Source organism: Uloborus diversus, chromosome 9 (genome assembly GCF_026930045.1).
Source record: "Uloborus diversus isolate 005 chromosome 9, Udiv.v.3.1, whole genome shotgun sequence".
Classification (NCBI taxonomy): Eukaryota; Metazoa; Arthropoda; class Arachnida; order Araneae; family Uloboridae; genus Uloborus; species Uloborus diversus.
In genome coordinates this window covers 16,925,205-16,939,852 of record NC_072739.1, presented here as the reverse complement: position 1 = coordinate 16,939,852, position 14,648 = coordinate 16,925,205, and the positions used below count along the sequence as shown (strand labels likewise).

General features: G+C 30.3%; 1 protein-coding gene across 1 annotated transcript in view; it reads left to right on the top strand.

The window, feature by feature from the left end:
* LOC129230610 (RNA polymerase II elongation factor ELL2-like) overlaps positions 1–9,926 on the top strand; it is a 108,553-nt gene extending 98,627 nt beyond the window's left edge. Inside the window, exons 10-13 of the mRNA XM_054865026.1 lie at positions 184–748; positions 2,860–2,929; positions 4,370–4,541; positions 5,870–9,926. Coding sequence (XP_054721001.1) covers positions 184–748; positions 2,860–2,929; positions 4,370–4,541; positions 5,870–6,025 — 963 coding nt within the window. The 3' untranslated portion in view covers positions 6,026–9,926. The remainder of the gene's footprint in view (positions 1–183; positions 749–2,859; positions 2,930–4,369; positions 4,542–5,869) is intronic.
* The last annotated feature ends 4,722 nt before the right edge of the window (positions 9,927–14,648 follow it).

Genomic DNA, 14,648 nt, shown 5'->3' with positions numbered 1-14,648 from the left:
GATGTAACAGAAGGTGCATCATGAGGTGGTCGATCTACATCGCATTCCAACATATTTTGTCATATAATTTCACTTTTCCTGTTGACATAGTCCCTTTCATTGTCAGTTGCAATCAAAAAATATTTTCAGTGAAATTCGACTATGACTTCCAAGGTGTGTGCTAAATTATTTTTTTCACAGCAGAAAAGAGTTTCCTCTGAACTGAGTTCTTCCATTCAAGAGCCTCGTAGCAAGAAGCAGCGAATCTCTCACTACACTCGCCCAGAGAACCCCAAGAACGAGTCTCCAGAATACAGTGCCAGTGACAAATCCCGGACTCCACCTACGACGAAGGAAGAGAATGGGCGGACCACCCCCATCCATTCCTCGGGTCTAAGTCAGGGAACCATTCCCGAAAAGTCTTTCCAGAAGGGGCAGAACGGCGGTTCCTACCCTAAAAGTTATGTAAATAGTTCTTCCGGCAAGCCCCAGAGTCAACCCCCACTAAGTCATCCACGATCTGCGGACTTGTGCAACGAGCCCAAAGCGCATGTGTCACCGGATTCCAACACCTACTTCCAGGACAAGGAGTCCAAGAAAGACACCCGTGCAAAAACTGTGAGCAATGGCTATGTTAACGGTGATAGTATTAACAAACATAATCATAATAAAAAATCTCCATACACGAAAGTGACTTCCACTACCAACGGATCTTGCAGCACGTCGCCCCACTCCAGTTCCGACAGCAGGGATAGCATGGATTGCAATGGTGAGTTGGTTTCATTGAAGATTGCAGAGGAGATTTCGTCTCTTTCACCCCATTTTTCTTGTTTTAAATGGTGTCGGAACGCAGTGTGCATGCGATGTTAAAGTGCTGAACTTTATGTACCTTTTCCTCTAAAAGTTTTAATGATAAAATCTTACAAATTGTACAGTACTTTCACAAAATAACCAAGAATCTACTGAAGTGAAATTTTATGGTAATTCTGTTGATTTCATACTTTATTGAATTTTAACCAATAGTCACTTTTTAAATGAAAAGAAAACAGTTTTTGACCGTAAGATCTGCTTTTCTGGAAAAAGTGTAAGCAAAAATTTTACTTCAGTATTATTATGAACACACAAATGAAATGTGATGAAAGTTTCAAAGTAATATGTATGAAATAGCTTTCTAGGAAAAGGAACGCGATTTTTAAAAATTGATGCTTTGAAGATAATCCGATTTGAAAGCAAAATTGTATGTTCATTTTGATACGTACCTGCTCTTTTAATATTCAAATTGAGTTATTTTTAATCACCATTAAGCTCCAGAACTAGAACCCGTGACATAGATGAATGCAATTGCATATTTTTGCTTCTTTTGATATTAATGCATATAAGTGTTCAAACATGCCAGAATTTCAAAATGTGGTACAAACTTGTTTATCCCGACTAACTGGGACCAAAGGAAATCTGGATAAACAAAAATCCTGGTAATATGGGCAAAGCAAAACACTTTCTTAAATAATCTGGCTTATGTTTTATTGCAAAACAAAGCTTAGTAACGAAATTAGAGGAATGTTTCTCACAAACACTTTATTATTTATAGTTCAGCTGTAGTGGCGTTGGATTGAGGCTCGGAGTACTTCATGTTGCTTGTAAATTATTATAATTTATTTTACCACCTATGCAGAAGTTTTAGAGTTTGTACAGGTCATGGAAATACTGGAAAGTCATGGAAAAAAATTAAAGCAAATTTCAGTTCTGGAAAAGTCACGGAAAATTGAAATGTTAAAAGTCATGGAAGTTTGTTTAAAGTCATGGGAAAATGTTCTGGGTAAAGAAAAAACAACAGTAGCCAAAAGAGCATTAGAAATTTTGAGCGATTTAACAGTACTGCACATCTAAGCTATTAAAACTTTAAAATTGAACAAACTGAATTTTGAAATATCATTGCATCCACTTCTGTAGTAGACGACCAACATTTATTATCTCCCTTTTCTTTTTCCTTGAAAAAATCATAAGTTAATGCTAGTGGGAATCAATATTACTGGAAATATAACTGGCTAAATTTCATTTGAAATGTAAATAATGAAGCAATTGTATCCAGTCATTCTTAAACTTTAAAAAAAAGGTGTTTTTTAAGTTTTTTAATTTCTAAAAATAACATTTGGAAGGAAGTAATCAGCAAAGATTACTGATTTATTTTTGAAAGGGAAGATTGCATTTTTCATTAGTTTTTCTTTTTTTAAATTGAAGTTTGGCTGAAGAAAAAAATTATTGACAGGTAAATTTTGAAGAAAAAAATGTTTCTCACTTTTTTCTGATATTCCAAACTTACCGCGAGTGCAAATTACAAGCATGCTCCAGGTATAAGAAAGTTGAGGATGCTCCTGACCCCCCCCCCCCCTTGATTTATTTATTTCTTTAATTTGTAATTTTTTGTCTGAACTCTAAAGGATCATTTCAAATACATTTTTGATACTCACTAGCTTTGTTTTGGTTATTTACATTTTTTTCTCTTTCGAATGTTCATTGTAAGATTTTATTAATGTTGAAACAAATTTGTCAAAAATGGCTGTTGTGACTATTTAAAGTTGAGTTATCAAAAAGTATAAATTATTAATTAAATCATTAAGTTACTTTTGCTTCCCTCCCCCCACCCACACACACATCCAAAAAAAAAAAATGTTCTCCCTAATTGGCATTAAAGGTAAGTTGTTATAGGCATAACATTGCTGCGATCTACATTGCTTTCCAAGTTTTTTATTAAGTAGCTGGCTTTTGAAATGAACGGAAAAAGACATTTTTATGTATTTAGTTTCATCACTTTATGTAGAAGATATGGAAATACAGAGTTTAAATATGCTTGTACTTAAAATTTTTGTTGTTTGCTCTTAGGTTCTGTTCTGCAAGCTTCTTCACCTACTACTGAAATCTCATCTGAATTTGATTGTCCTTCCTATTTAAAGTAAGTCCTCACCTGCCACGTCCCTTTCCCCTACCTGAATGTTCCACATTTCTTGCATTTAATCCAAAAACTCAACTTTTAATCTCCATGTTAATATAAATTCCTTTAAATGAAGCCTTTTCAGTTTTTAAAAACTTTTCCAGTGACGAGATATTAGCAGCTATATGACTGCAGAAATTTTTCAAGTAGCTTCTATAGTTTGAAAAAAATCTCTCATTATTTATGAAACCACATTATTTATAAATCTTCTTAAATAACAATTAAAAAAAGTTGTTTGCATAATATCAAAAAAAAAAAAGTTTGCAGAATATTAAAAAAACGAATGCCATGAATGAGTAGCATGTCCATGCTAGACCTGCATTTCTATAACTTAATATCTCGCCGTCAGAGAGCAAAAATGTCGCATTTCGGGTTGTACTTGATCCATTAAACATGAAACATCTGTGTTGCTTAGTGAAAGATGGTATTATTTATTCCGAAAACAGTATTGCATACAAAAAAGAACATTTTTTTATTCTTATTTTAATCAAGAGCGCACTGTTGGCATTTGTGTCATTATTGTAAAGAGAACAATTAGTAACAATAATGAATCTTTTGAGATATTTCAAATAGTACAGTGAAGCACCGTTTATATGTTTCTGTTTTATACGTTTTTATCAATCTTACTTTTTTAAAATTGGTCCCTGTAGAGTGTAATAGACATTAACCTATACCTATTATACGTTTTTTCATTTGTACGCTTTTTTCATACAGTCCCTTCAAAAACGTATAAACGGTGCTTCACGGTATCTTTGAAATTTAGTGCAAAAATGTCATAAATAAAATGCACTTTTTTAAAACTAACACCTTTTACACTTCTTCATGAAACAAGGATGAAGCGCCAGATTTTCTTGTGTACGACCTTATACATAAGAAAAAGCTCAATCAGTGACTTGAAACATCGTTGTACTACATGGTATCTTACTTTTAAAATTTAAAATTGCTTTCCTGAAAAATCACATTTGTTGATATATGAGGCAGTGAGGAGCAAAGTAAGGGGGGGGGGGTATAAGTGGCAAAATTAAAAATCTGGAGATAATCAGTGCACATTGTAGGTGAATCTCCCCTCTGTCTTGGGGCAAGAGATGGTACTAGTGTCCCTGGTAGGTGTTGCTATGCAGCATGATTTAGAAAAAAATTTCAATGAAAACCTACCTAGGATGTTATCTTTAAACACATTTTACTCAAATCTTGAAAATGTCCCTTTGCTTCTGACTGCCTCATACGACGTTGTTGAAAGGAGGGAGTGACATATACAATACATTATCTTAAATTTCAGCTCAGTAACAGGGGTGCAATATTGTAATAAGTTTGGAGATTGTCATTTCAATAATGGGAAATTTGCTGTTCAGTTGTGTAAATCATCAGTTTTTTGTCTAATGTCTATTCATAAATTTTCAGAGAGTACAGAACAATAGATTCAAGTGAGCAGAGACGAAGATATAAACAAGATTTTGATTCAGAATATACGGAATACCTAAGGTTGCATAACAAAATTGAGGAAACATCACGGACCTTTGCTAAATTAGAACATATTTTACATTCTACGGAAGAAGGCTCGGAGCAATTTAAAGTAAGTAGGCAATTTGATTTTTTAAAAGTATAATCCTTCGATTAGGAATTAGTAAATGGAGGTTATTTTTTAAGTTCCTTTTTTCCCCCATAGATGATTCGTTTTTTTTTTTTTGGTTTGTTCCTAATATTCTTAAATTTTATATAAAACTACATAAACCAAAAAAATAAGCTGTTAGGAATTGTCACATGATAAGGGGTTATTGTGGCTTCAGAGTAAAAACGGAGGTTTTTCGAGTTGCAGTACAGAGGTTTTCAGATACCTGTGGTAGGCGTTTAGCCTTATGCTGGCCTATAGTTGGGGCAAACCTAACCTGACAGTATTTAAATGGTATGATTAAGATCTGCATAGTTTTCAATTCTGCCAGGTTAGGTTTTTCCTAACAGTAATGCTATAATCCAATATTTCATCCAGTCTTTCACGTGACATCATTAAACTAGTACAGTGCTTTAAAACTTTTCTATGGAATTTTTCTGAATTTTTAGTCTCTTCACGATTACCCACGTTCAATCTTTACTTGACTTCAGCTAAATTTTCAGGAAAAGTATTGAAACTCTTAATTTTTTAAAAAAATTCCTTAGGTGTTTTAACACTCTTTTACTTACATTTTTCCTGAGGGAATTTTCAGATGTGGAAAGGGATTTGTTGGTACATGGGTGTTCCAATGATATGTTTTAGCGAGATACTTATATCGCAGTAGTATGGAAATAATGAATGAAAATACAACAAAAAAAGAGGGGACTTATTTTTAGTCTGATCTTTCTCATTTCAAACATTTTAAACTCCCCAAGAGCTCAAAATTCAGATTTTTAGTATAGTGAGCTTCTGCTATTATTCAAGACATGATTGAGTAAAAATTGATGCTGAATTTTGAAAATATGTGTGGTTATAAGTATTGATATTTTAAAATTATGTTTTTAATCATATTTATCGAAAAAAATGTCTGTTGTGGTTGAAAAATTCAAAAAGATTCGATTATTGTCAAAACAAACATAATGGCTGCTGTGCCCACTTTAAAGTTGGAGTTATTAAGAAGTATGAATTATTAATTTCTTTTGCCTTTTTCTAAAAAGAAAAATATTTAATTCTCCGTAATGGGCCTAAAAGGTAGGTTGTTTCTGCTGGGCCTAATGTTGAATGCATTGTTGCGATCTGCACCACTTTCATTTTTAAAATATAATATTTATTAAGTACTATTAATTGACTTAGAAGTGAACGGAAAAAGATACATTTTTATGTATTTAGTAACAGGAATTTATTTATTTGTAATATTGTTGATTTTATCATTTGTAACTTTCTTATCATTGAATTTGTTTTTATCTTTTCAGAACGTAATCTTAAACATTTACAAGGTATACAGGTCTTACCAGGAAGATCCCAGCTATGTCAATTCTCTAAAAAAATTCAACTTTTTACATAGCAAACTATCACATATCAAAAGGTTAGTAATGGAATACGACGGTACTCAGTGTGTTCAGTCATAGCGATTGCCCAGTCTTAGATTTTTTAGAAACCTGTCGATCTTGGATGCTGGAATTAATTCTTGATGGAATCCAATGTCTGGAAACACAAGACTGGTTTCTGCTATGCTTTGTTAACAGTATTTTTATGTGAAAAAGTAAAGGCTGACAAAAGCTATGAATTATTTATTTTATGATATATTATCATGCATAAGATTTCAAGGTTTAAAATTATTACTGGTTGTGATCTTCAGTTATCCTTATTTTATTGCTGTTTCCCTTATCCGATTTATTCCAAATGTACCGTCTTGTATTTTTGAAGAGTCAAATAGTACTAATTAGTATACGTTCAGACTTAATTTTTCAAAGTTGTGAATCTTATATTATTGTGAAAATAATGATTGTCTTTCTGAATATTTTAAAATTATGTCAAGGTTTTCTGATACCATTAGCCTTCTACTTAAAACTCTTCAACAAACAATATTTGTGCCAAAGATCTGCAAGTTTTGATTTATCTATTTGATATGGATAATATTAAAAACATCTTTTAAAAAATTTATTTTGAAGTTTAACAGTTCCAAGGTCTGTCATTCCTTACTGACGCTTTTAATGTCTTCCAACAAAGAAGTTTACATATTTATATTCTGATTTGTAATTTAAGTTATGTTAAATATAGACTTTCTTTCTTTTAATCTGGGGTCATTTCCCTAAATATTTGTAAAATGTATGCACTTCACTGGAATTTTGTAAATGTTAATTCAATATGTTTAGCTCATTGTTAAATTTAGTGTGTTTAAATATCCTTTAACCAAATATTCATTACAAAATCTACAAGAAAAATTATAATGATCTAATTAATTAGATGGTTTTTTACTGAAATAGAGAGAGTGATCTTAAGCTTGCCTTGTCTTAAGTCATATCAAGAAATTCGGACTGTAATTTGAGCCATCTATTTCTTAGTCACTTATTTTACATTCTAATAATATTTATTAGTTTCTTCATGAAAATATTTTGCTGGTGTTAATCCCCCCCCCCCTTTAACCTCTTGCTATTTATTAACAAACACAGTTTTTATGCAAAATTGTGTGTTTTTTGAAAATTGCTGCAACTTTGATAAAAAAAATTATAAGTGTTGCTAATACTAAATGAAGTTATGATGTAACGAGGACCGCACATCATTATATTATTACTATCACTTTATGCTAAGTCATGCAATAAATGAAAGCATTAAAAAATCAGTGTTTTACATAATTGATCATAAACCATGAGACACTGACTACGTTAGAATACATTACCGATTGTAGCTTACTCTTTGGCCTGTCTAGGTTTAAAATATGTATCTATATGAGTTATACTAGTCTTTCATGCAAAATAAATGAATATTTAATAGTCTATTTTCATATATTGATATCAATTGCTTAAAATCTCAAAAAGAAGGGGTCAAAAAAAAAATTTTTTTTTATGTAGCATTTGTTACTTATTTTTTTCTTTTGTGTATAAAAATTATTTAATTATATCCTTTGTTTGATATTATTTACAAAATTTTGGTTCATTTCAAAACTAGCTTTTTATCACTCGGCCATTTGCCATAAGACAGATATTTTTAATTGGCAATATAATCTGTATCATTGAAATGAATCAATTATCTTTAACAGTGTCATCACGGTTTCTGAACGATCATGAATGTGAAATTTTGTCTAAATTTGGTTTTTAAATTCTTTGCTATAAGCAATTATAACTCCCCATTTTCACAAAATACTATTTAGAAATTGAGTTTTGAGATAACAGCAAGCAAGATAACTCTTCAATCAGAAAGGCTTAAATTTCTGTCAAATTTACTATAAATATTCTTTTCTTAGGTCCTACATTTCATTTTCAATTTATTTTTTGTAGCAAGACATTGCTATCGCTCTTTATCTGCGTTTTTTTGAATTGATAAAATAATTTTAAAATAAATTTTTAATCAATGCTTTCCTTGAGTATAATTATGTAAAAAAGTGATAGAATTGGGTTGTACAGAAAACAATTGATATTAGGTGGAAAAAAGTATGAAATATGTCCGTCTCTCTCTTTTCTTATTTGATTATCTCTCCAAATTTGGGGATTATATTTTCTTTTTTTTTTCCTCCGAAGAAGTGCGGAAATCAAATTCAGTTGTGGAATTTGCACATTGGAAATTTATTCTGGAATAGCTAATTCTCTGCAAGTATAGCTAAAATCCAGTTGTAAATTTGTGCCAAGAACAAAGGATTTTAGTCATTAGTCATAATGCTTTTATAAAATAACTCTTTAAGCCAAAGTATTTGAATCACTCGGGTGTCTACAGGTTGTGAAATTATGGAAGAAGTCAAACTAGAATTATTGCCGTAAAGAAAATTGGTTAAATTTTAAGATAAAGGTAGGTTAAATTTTAAGATAAAGATGTGTACATGAGAAATTGATGGAAAAAAATATACATTTTTTAAATAACTTGATGTACAAAAACAGCATTATGTTAAATATAGAATAATTAAATCAACAAGAACAATAAACTATAAATTAAACTGAATCGGCTGGTGCTGGAATTCTCATAAAAATAAGAGTAAACACTAAAACTTCATTTGCAAAAAAAATAAACTAAATTTTTATGTCTAGTGCATTGTCTATACTTCAGTTACATGGGACATTCTCACAGAAACTCTTATTTTCATGTCCTTGTTATAATTTACAAATGTTTTGACTCATGCATACTTTTAGGAGTTTAAATACTTTTCAGTATAGAGTTTAACGAGATCACATTAAAAGTAAAATTTCTATATTTTATCTTAAATGTCTTTAATGTAAGTCTAAAATACCCAAATGTCATTTCCCCACCTGTCCCCACTGTTAGTAAAAAATAAGAAAAAAATTTTCTAAGCAAACAAAGAATAAGTTCACATTTTTGTGTTTTTTATTTCAAAATACTGAATAATTTAAGTAAAAAAAAAAACATTTAAGATTAAATTTTCACCAAGAATTAGTTTATGTAATTATTTTTAAGTTTACCCCCAGGGGGGGGGGCAATTAGTGTCATTCCCTCACAGCAGTAAATTTCTTTCCCAGAATCCCAACGAAATAATTTTTTTTACGAATAAGTGTAGTAATTCACAGCTGGTAACCCAGAAAAATATTGCAGCATATTTGCATCTTTAATTTATCAGAAATGTTATTTTTTATTTATTTTTTTATTTATTTATTTTTTTGGAATCTATATTGAAAGCATAAAACCAGATAAGGTTTTTTGCATCTGTTTTTATAGAAAAATAAAGTAAAATAATGGATAAAAATTGAATAATCATAACTTATTTCCTCATTTGAGACTATTTGTATGCCAGATATCGGTTAAGCATAAGTACTATAATCCAATTTTAATGAATTTGTCATTCCCTGACTGAGGGTATAATGCCATTCAAAAAATATTTTCGTTTAACAAGACCAATGTTTTTTTCTATTAACTCCAAACATATATCTATCTCTGTAAAAGGTTTGATCTGATTCTACCCACTTTATTTTTCTGAACTTAACTTAATAAGCTCCAAACGACTGTTGATATTCAAACGACCCATATGTTGATATAGATTTTTTTTTTTTGTGCTAAAAGTAGCTTTCGCTTGAGTCTGGGAAGTTTTAAAAGATGTATTTAAGTCTGTGTAAAATTGAAGTTAAAAGCAAAAAAAGAAAAAATATATGAAATCTTAATTTTTTAAGAAATAACCTCCATTGCACAGAAGGCAATTCAAGCATTTGTATTAGTACTAATTGTATCGGCAATAAAAATTCGCATATTAAATTTTCACACCTGTTGACACCCTTATTATATTCATTCGACATCACCATTGATACAAACAGCTTTGCCCTTGTGATAGCTCTGCTGGATCAGTAGTGGTGTCGAATGGTTGCTTATGTATGCTAGTAGTTTTAAATTCTTAAATAAATTATAAATTGTTTACATATATATTATAAGTTTAATAATCTTGTTCTTAGATTTTAAAATTTTAAATATTGGGCATTGAAAGAGTTTGTTATACTTGATTTGCTTTTTATTATTTTCTAAGTCAGATTATTATTGTGTTATAGAATACTTTTAAGTATTTGATATTTGTATTCTTGTCACACAATTTTTGTATCTTTTGTAAATATCAAAGTCAAATATATCAGTACAATAAAGTTTAAGGAAGTGCACACAGATTTATATGCACATTAAGAAAATTTAGTTTTGTAGGTACTATATTTGTTTCCACTAATTAAAAAATCAACTTTTAACTGCATAAATTTATTACTGTAAAAGCAGTGGTGAAATCTAATGCAAAAGGGCCATTCCACGAAAACTACAATCCTTTGTCCTGCACGTGACAATTAATATATTTCATTAAGAAGGAATAATTTTAAAGGGTAAAAAGTCAGCAATTGTTTTGCTTAAGAAATGACACATAAATTTGTAATTTGTTTAGCAGAAAAAAAAATGTTCATTAATATTTTAAAGTATTATTTTTAATGAAATATGTGAGGTGTCACAAAGACAAAATGACAGGTTTCTTTGGATTGGCTCTAAACCAGAAAGCTTAATTTTGGTTTTCTGTTTTTTGTCATGAAAATAAGTCATGTAATATAATTATTTCGCAAAAAAAGAACCTCAAATGTTTTACTGGGACTTATATGAAAAAAATGATTTGTTATTGTTTGTCTATATTTTAATTGAAATAAGTTAATTATTAATATTCATATTTTAAATACTTTGTTGATTGCTTTGTTGTACTATCCCAACAATATAATTTTTTTGCACACTCAAATGCTTTCAAATACAGAAGTGAATACTAAACTGTGTCTCAGGTTATTTTGTATCTCGTGTTAACACTAACTGTTAATGCCTGCATGTACAATCACATTTTATTAAACTTATTTTTAAAAAAATCTAATGAATGATAACCATAGATTGCTTAAAAAATGCGGATAGTCTAGTACTTGTGAGAATTTTAGAATAGGCTACCTTTTTTTTTTTTTTTTTTTTTGAAACAAAATAATCGTTTTAGTGAACTCAAGCAGCTAATTTTTGGAAAGCCAAGTTCAGTACATAGTCCACCTCACGATTGTTGGCACTCCTCTTCAGGGCCGGATTTGGAAGTGTGGAGGCCCTGGGGCAACGAAGGAGTGGAGGCCCCTAATCGGGGTTCGAAAAGATCATCATATTTTCGAAAATAGCCGATACTTTGACATATATTCGAATATTTTGATATATATGTATATATCCAAGATTTTCAATCTGTGAAAGTTAGGATATTTTGTAAAAAATTTATTGTGGGGACCCGGGGCAGTAGCCCCGCCTGCCCTCCCCCTCTTTGAATCAGTGTGCTTCAAAATAAGTTGAAAACAGGGCTGGCAAACTCAAATGTTGTCAAGGCAAGTTTTTTTTTAAAGTGGCGGAATATATAAAATTGAGCTATGACCTTGATTCTTTTTAAAGGGTTCAGTGCATGGGTATTTGGGAGAAAGGGCTAAAAAACTTTTTAGGATCAAGAGTTTAAAGATTTTTTTTTTTAACTTTCTTGCTCTTTTTTACTAACTTCCCTCTTACTTCATTCCAATGAGGATTTTTCGGACTAGGTGGCTTCCTTATGATGGGTATTTTTAGGGAACGATGTCCTTATTTTAATGGGGATCTTAAATCACTCTTGTCTTATGTTGGACATGGTTTACAGTAATTAGCGACAATTGCGAACATAATGCTTCCAGCCCCAAGGTAAAGGAGATTTCATTTTCCTTAGAAGATGTGTAGCAACCTGTAATCTTAAATACATTGTCACTGTTCTGGAAGTGAATTCAGTGTGGATTAAAATTGTAAGAGCTTTGAAGTAAAGAAATATTTTGATATTTTACTGAATTTATTTAGAAAATCGCCAGCCCCCCCCCCCCCCCGCGGTTCAGTGATAAAGAGGTTTGTTATTGGTGTGAATTTGAATTGTAATACTTTTGCGAAACTACTATGGAAGTAAACCTACTCAACTTGGCACCCAATCACTCTTCCCTATTACACCCAAAAGAGATAAATATTGGCAAGGTCATGGATCAACTTAAGGGATCCTCACTGTAGTTTTCGAAGTGCCAACGATAGTGAGGCAAACTATAATCAAATTTAATTCTGTTTTTAGTTTCTATGAAATTTTTGAAAATCAAAACAAAAAGGGATTAAAAAAACTGTTTAAAACTTTCTTAAGTTGAACTTTCTTTCAAAAGTATTCAAAATAATAATTTGTCAATTAAACTATCGTGTATTGCTATTCTGTGTAAAGGAAAACATGAACTAGAAAGAAATAAAAAATAACTTTAAAAACTCATTTTTCTTCTTATCTGTGTGTTTTGTTATGCGAGAAGTACATTTTTGTTTCAAAGCTCAATTGAACTTATAATGCTTGAGTTTGCTTCTCTTTCCACTCCAAGAAGGTAGAACATTTCAAATAAGAAAAGGCAAGATAACTGTAACTTGAACCTGTAATATTTCCCAAAGTTTTGTGTTTTTGTAAGTATTTAAAAACTTGCTATGTTTAAGTGCCATAAAAATTCTGTGCTTTAGATAAATTGTAAATAACTATAAAGTCTATAGTCACGAATGATGAGTAGTATTTTTAAACTGGGACAACACAATAGAATTAAATATATTTTGAGTGTATATAAAATTGTTACTTTTATATTTATTTTAAAATTTTGTCTCGTGAAAAAATCAATATTTTTGTATGAAAAAATATTGGCTAAACCCTTTTTTGAGTGCTGGAAATTTTTGTTTATACCTTGACATTGTGCTGATTTGAAAGTTAATACATTAAGTTTGCATGAAACTTGGAATACAGATATACAGAAGTGTGCTAATGATAAGTGCCTCTTTTTTATCTGAATGAGCTTTATGGTTATTCCTTTGATATAATCTAGTTTCAAATTAACACTGCTTCTTATCATTTGCAAACAGTGAGTGGTTTTTCATATCAAGTACCGAATTGGGTACAGTGTGGGACCCCAAATCCGGAATGCTCGGGAACGCGACCTTTCCAAATTTTGAATTCTGACTCAAAAATAGTGAAAACTCTGTCATGTGATATTTGACCCGTTTTTCATAGTTTTGCCAATGTTCGTGCTAAATTTCTTTTATTTTTTGATCAATCTGAATGCAAGTATTCTTCATTTAACTAAAACAAAAGTCTGAGACAATTTGCAGCTGCATATAGTCCTCAGATGTTGCTTTTTATTACTATGCAATGTGCAGATTGATACAATAAATAAGTCAGATTTTTACTAAAAATAATTTTGTACTTTTGTTCAACAGGCTTTGTATTGCATACTTAGAAAAAATAATAAAAGAAGTATCACTAATTGAAAGTGGATGTTAGAAGATTGCTGCACAGTTACAGCAAAACGCTTATTTATAACACGTGGCAGTGAAAAAAGCATTGAACAAAAAGGCTGAACTGAAAGTACTGCATTTTCAACAAGCCAAACGTTAACAGTTTTGAGCATTTAAAACTGGAGAAAAAAAATGGATTTTTTAAAAAAATATTTAAGGAAAAAAGTTTCGGTTTTCTGGTCTTCCGGATTTTGAATTTGGGGCCTCATACTGTGCATTCAACTAAAGTCGATTTAGCAAATTTCTTTTTTATAAAAGCTAATTCTGTTTGCCAGAAATAGATCCACACTTTGCAAGCATTTTAAGAGTAGCTAGCAAAAATGGTTCCATTGAACATGACTGTGCTACCAAATTTCATTGTGCCACAACTTTGTTACAATCTAACCAAATATTAGCTCCTTAATAGAGTAAGTTTGAGTTCTATGTAAATAGTTAGCTCGAGTTTTTACACGGCGTGAAAAGAGAAACACTAATATTGAAGGGAGGGTCTAAAAAATCCCTCCCCTCATGCTGCACACAATTCCTAATTTTGGATTTTGAACTATATTAAAAAATAATTGATGTATGATTTTTTTTCTTTCCAGCTTCAGTAAACTTTATTTTTAATGTGAAGAATTAATCCTTTTAGTTAAGTTTTATCATTAATATTTTTCAAAGAATCTTTTAGATTTGAACTTATTTATTAAGTCTAATTTCTATCTCCCTTGCTATTTAATCAGGAAAAGATTAAGTTATTCTTGCATGAGAAATGAAAAGGAAAATCATTAATTATAAGCGTGTTAGATTTCAACAGCAAAAAAGTAACAGCGTAGATTTCTTTTTAATCTGATAACATTCCAATATTATTATTCTTTTTAGACTTTGATTCGTTTATTACATTGAAAATTGAGAGTTAATCTTAAATTGTGTTATTAAAATTTCAATCTAACATATATTACTGATTAAATGCATCCCTAATAATTGAAAACTGCACATTAAAAATAAAAATTTAAAGCTTATATTTTCTATTTGTTGATTATTTTTTAATTGTAGCTAGGCAATAAACTTTTTTAATGTGGTTGTGCTTAACAAATCATAAGACATTTAGTATCTAAAATAGTTGTTTTATTTCATTTTTAGATTTTGAACATAGAAGTGGCATCAAATCATTACGCTATTAAAATATTAGAAATTATGAAGATTATGAAGATGTTTTGTGTAATTTCTAATACTTGTCAAAATATTTAAAAAAATCTAGTC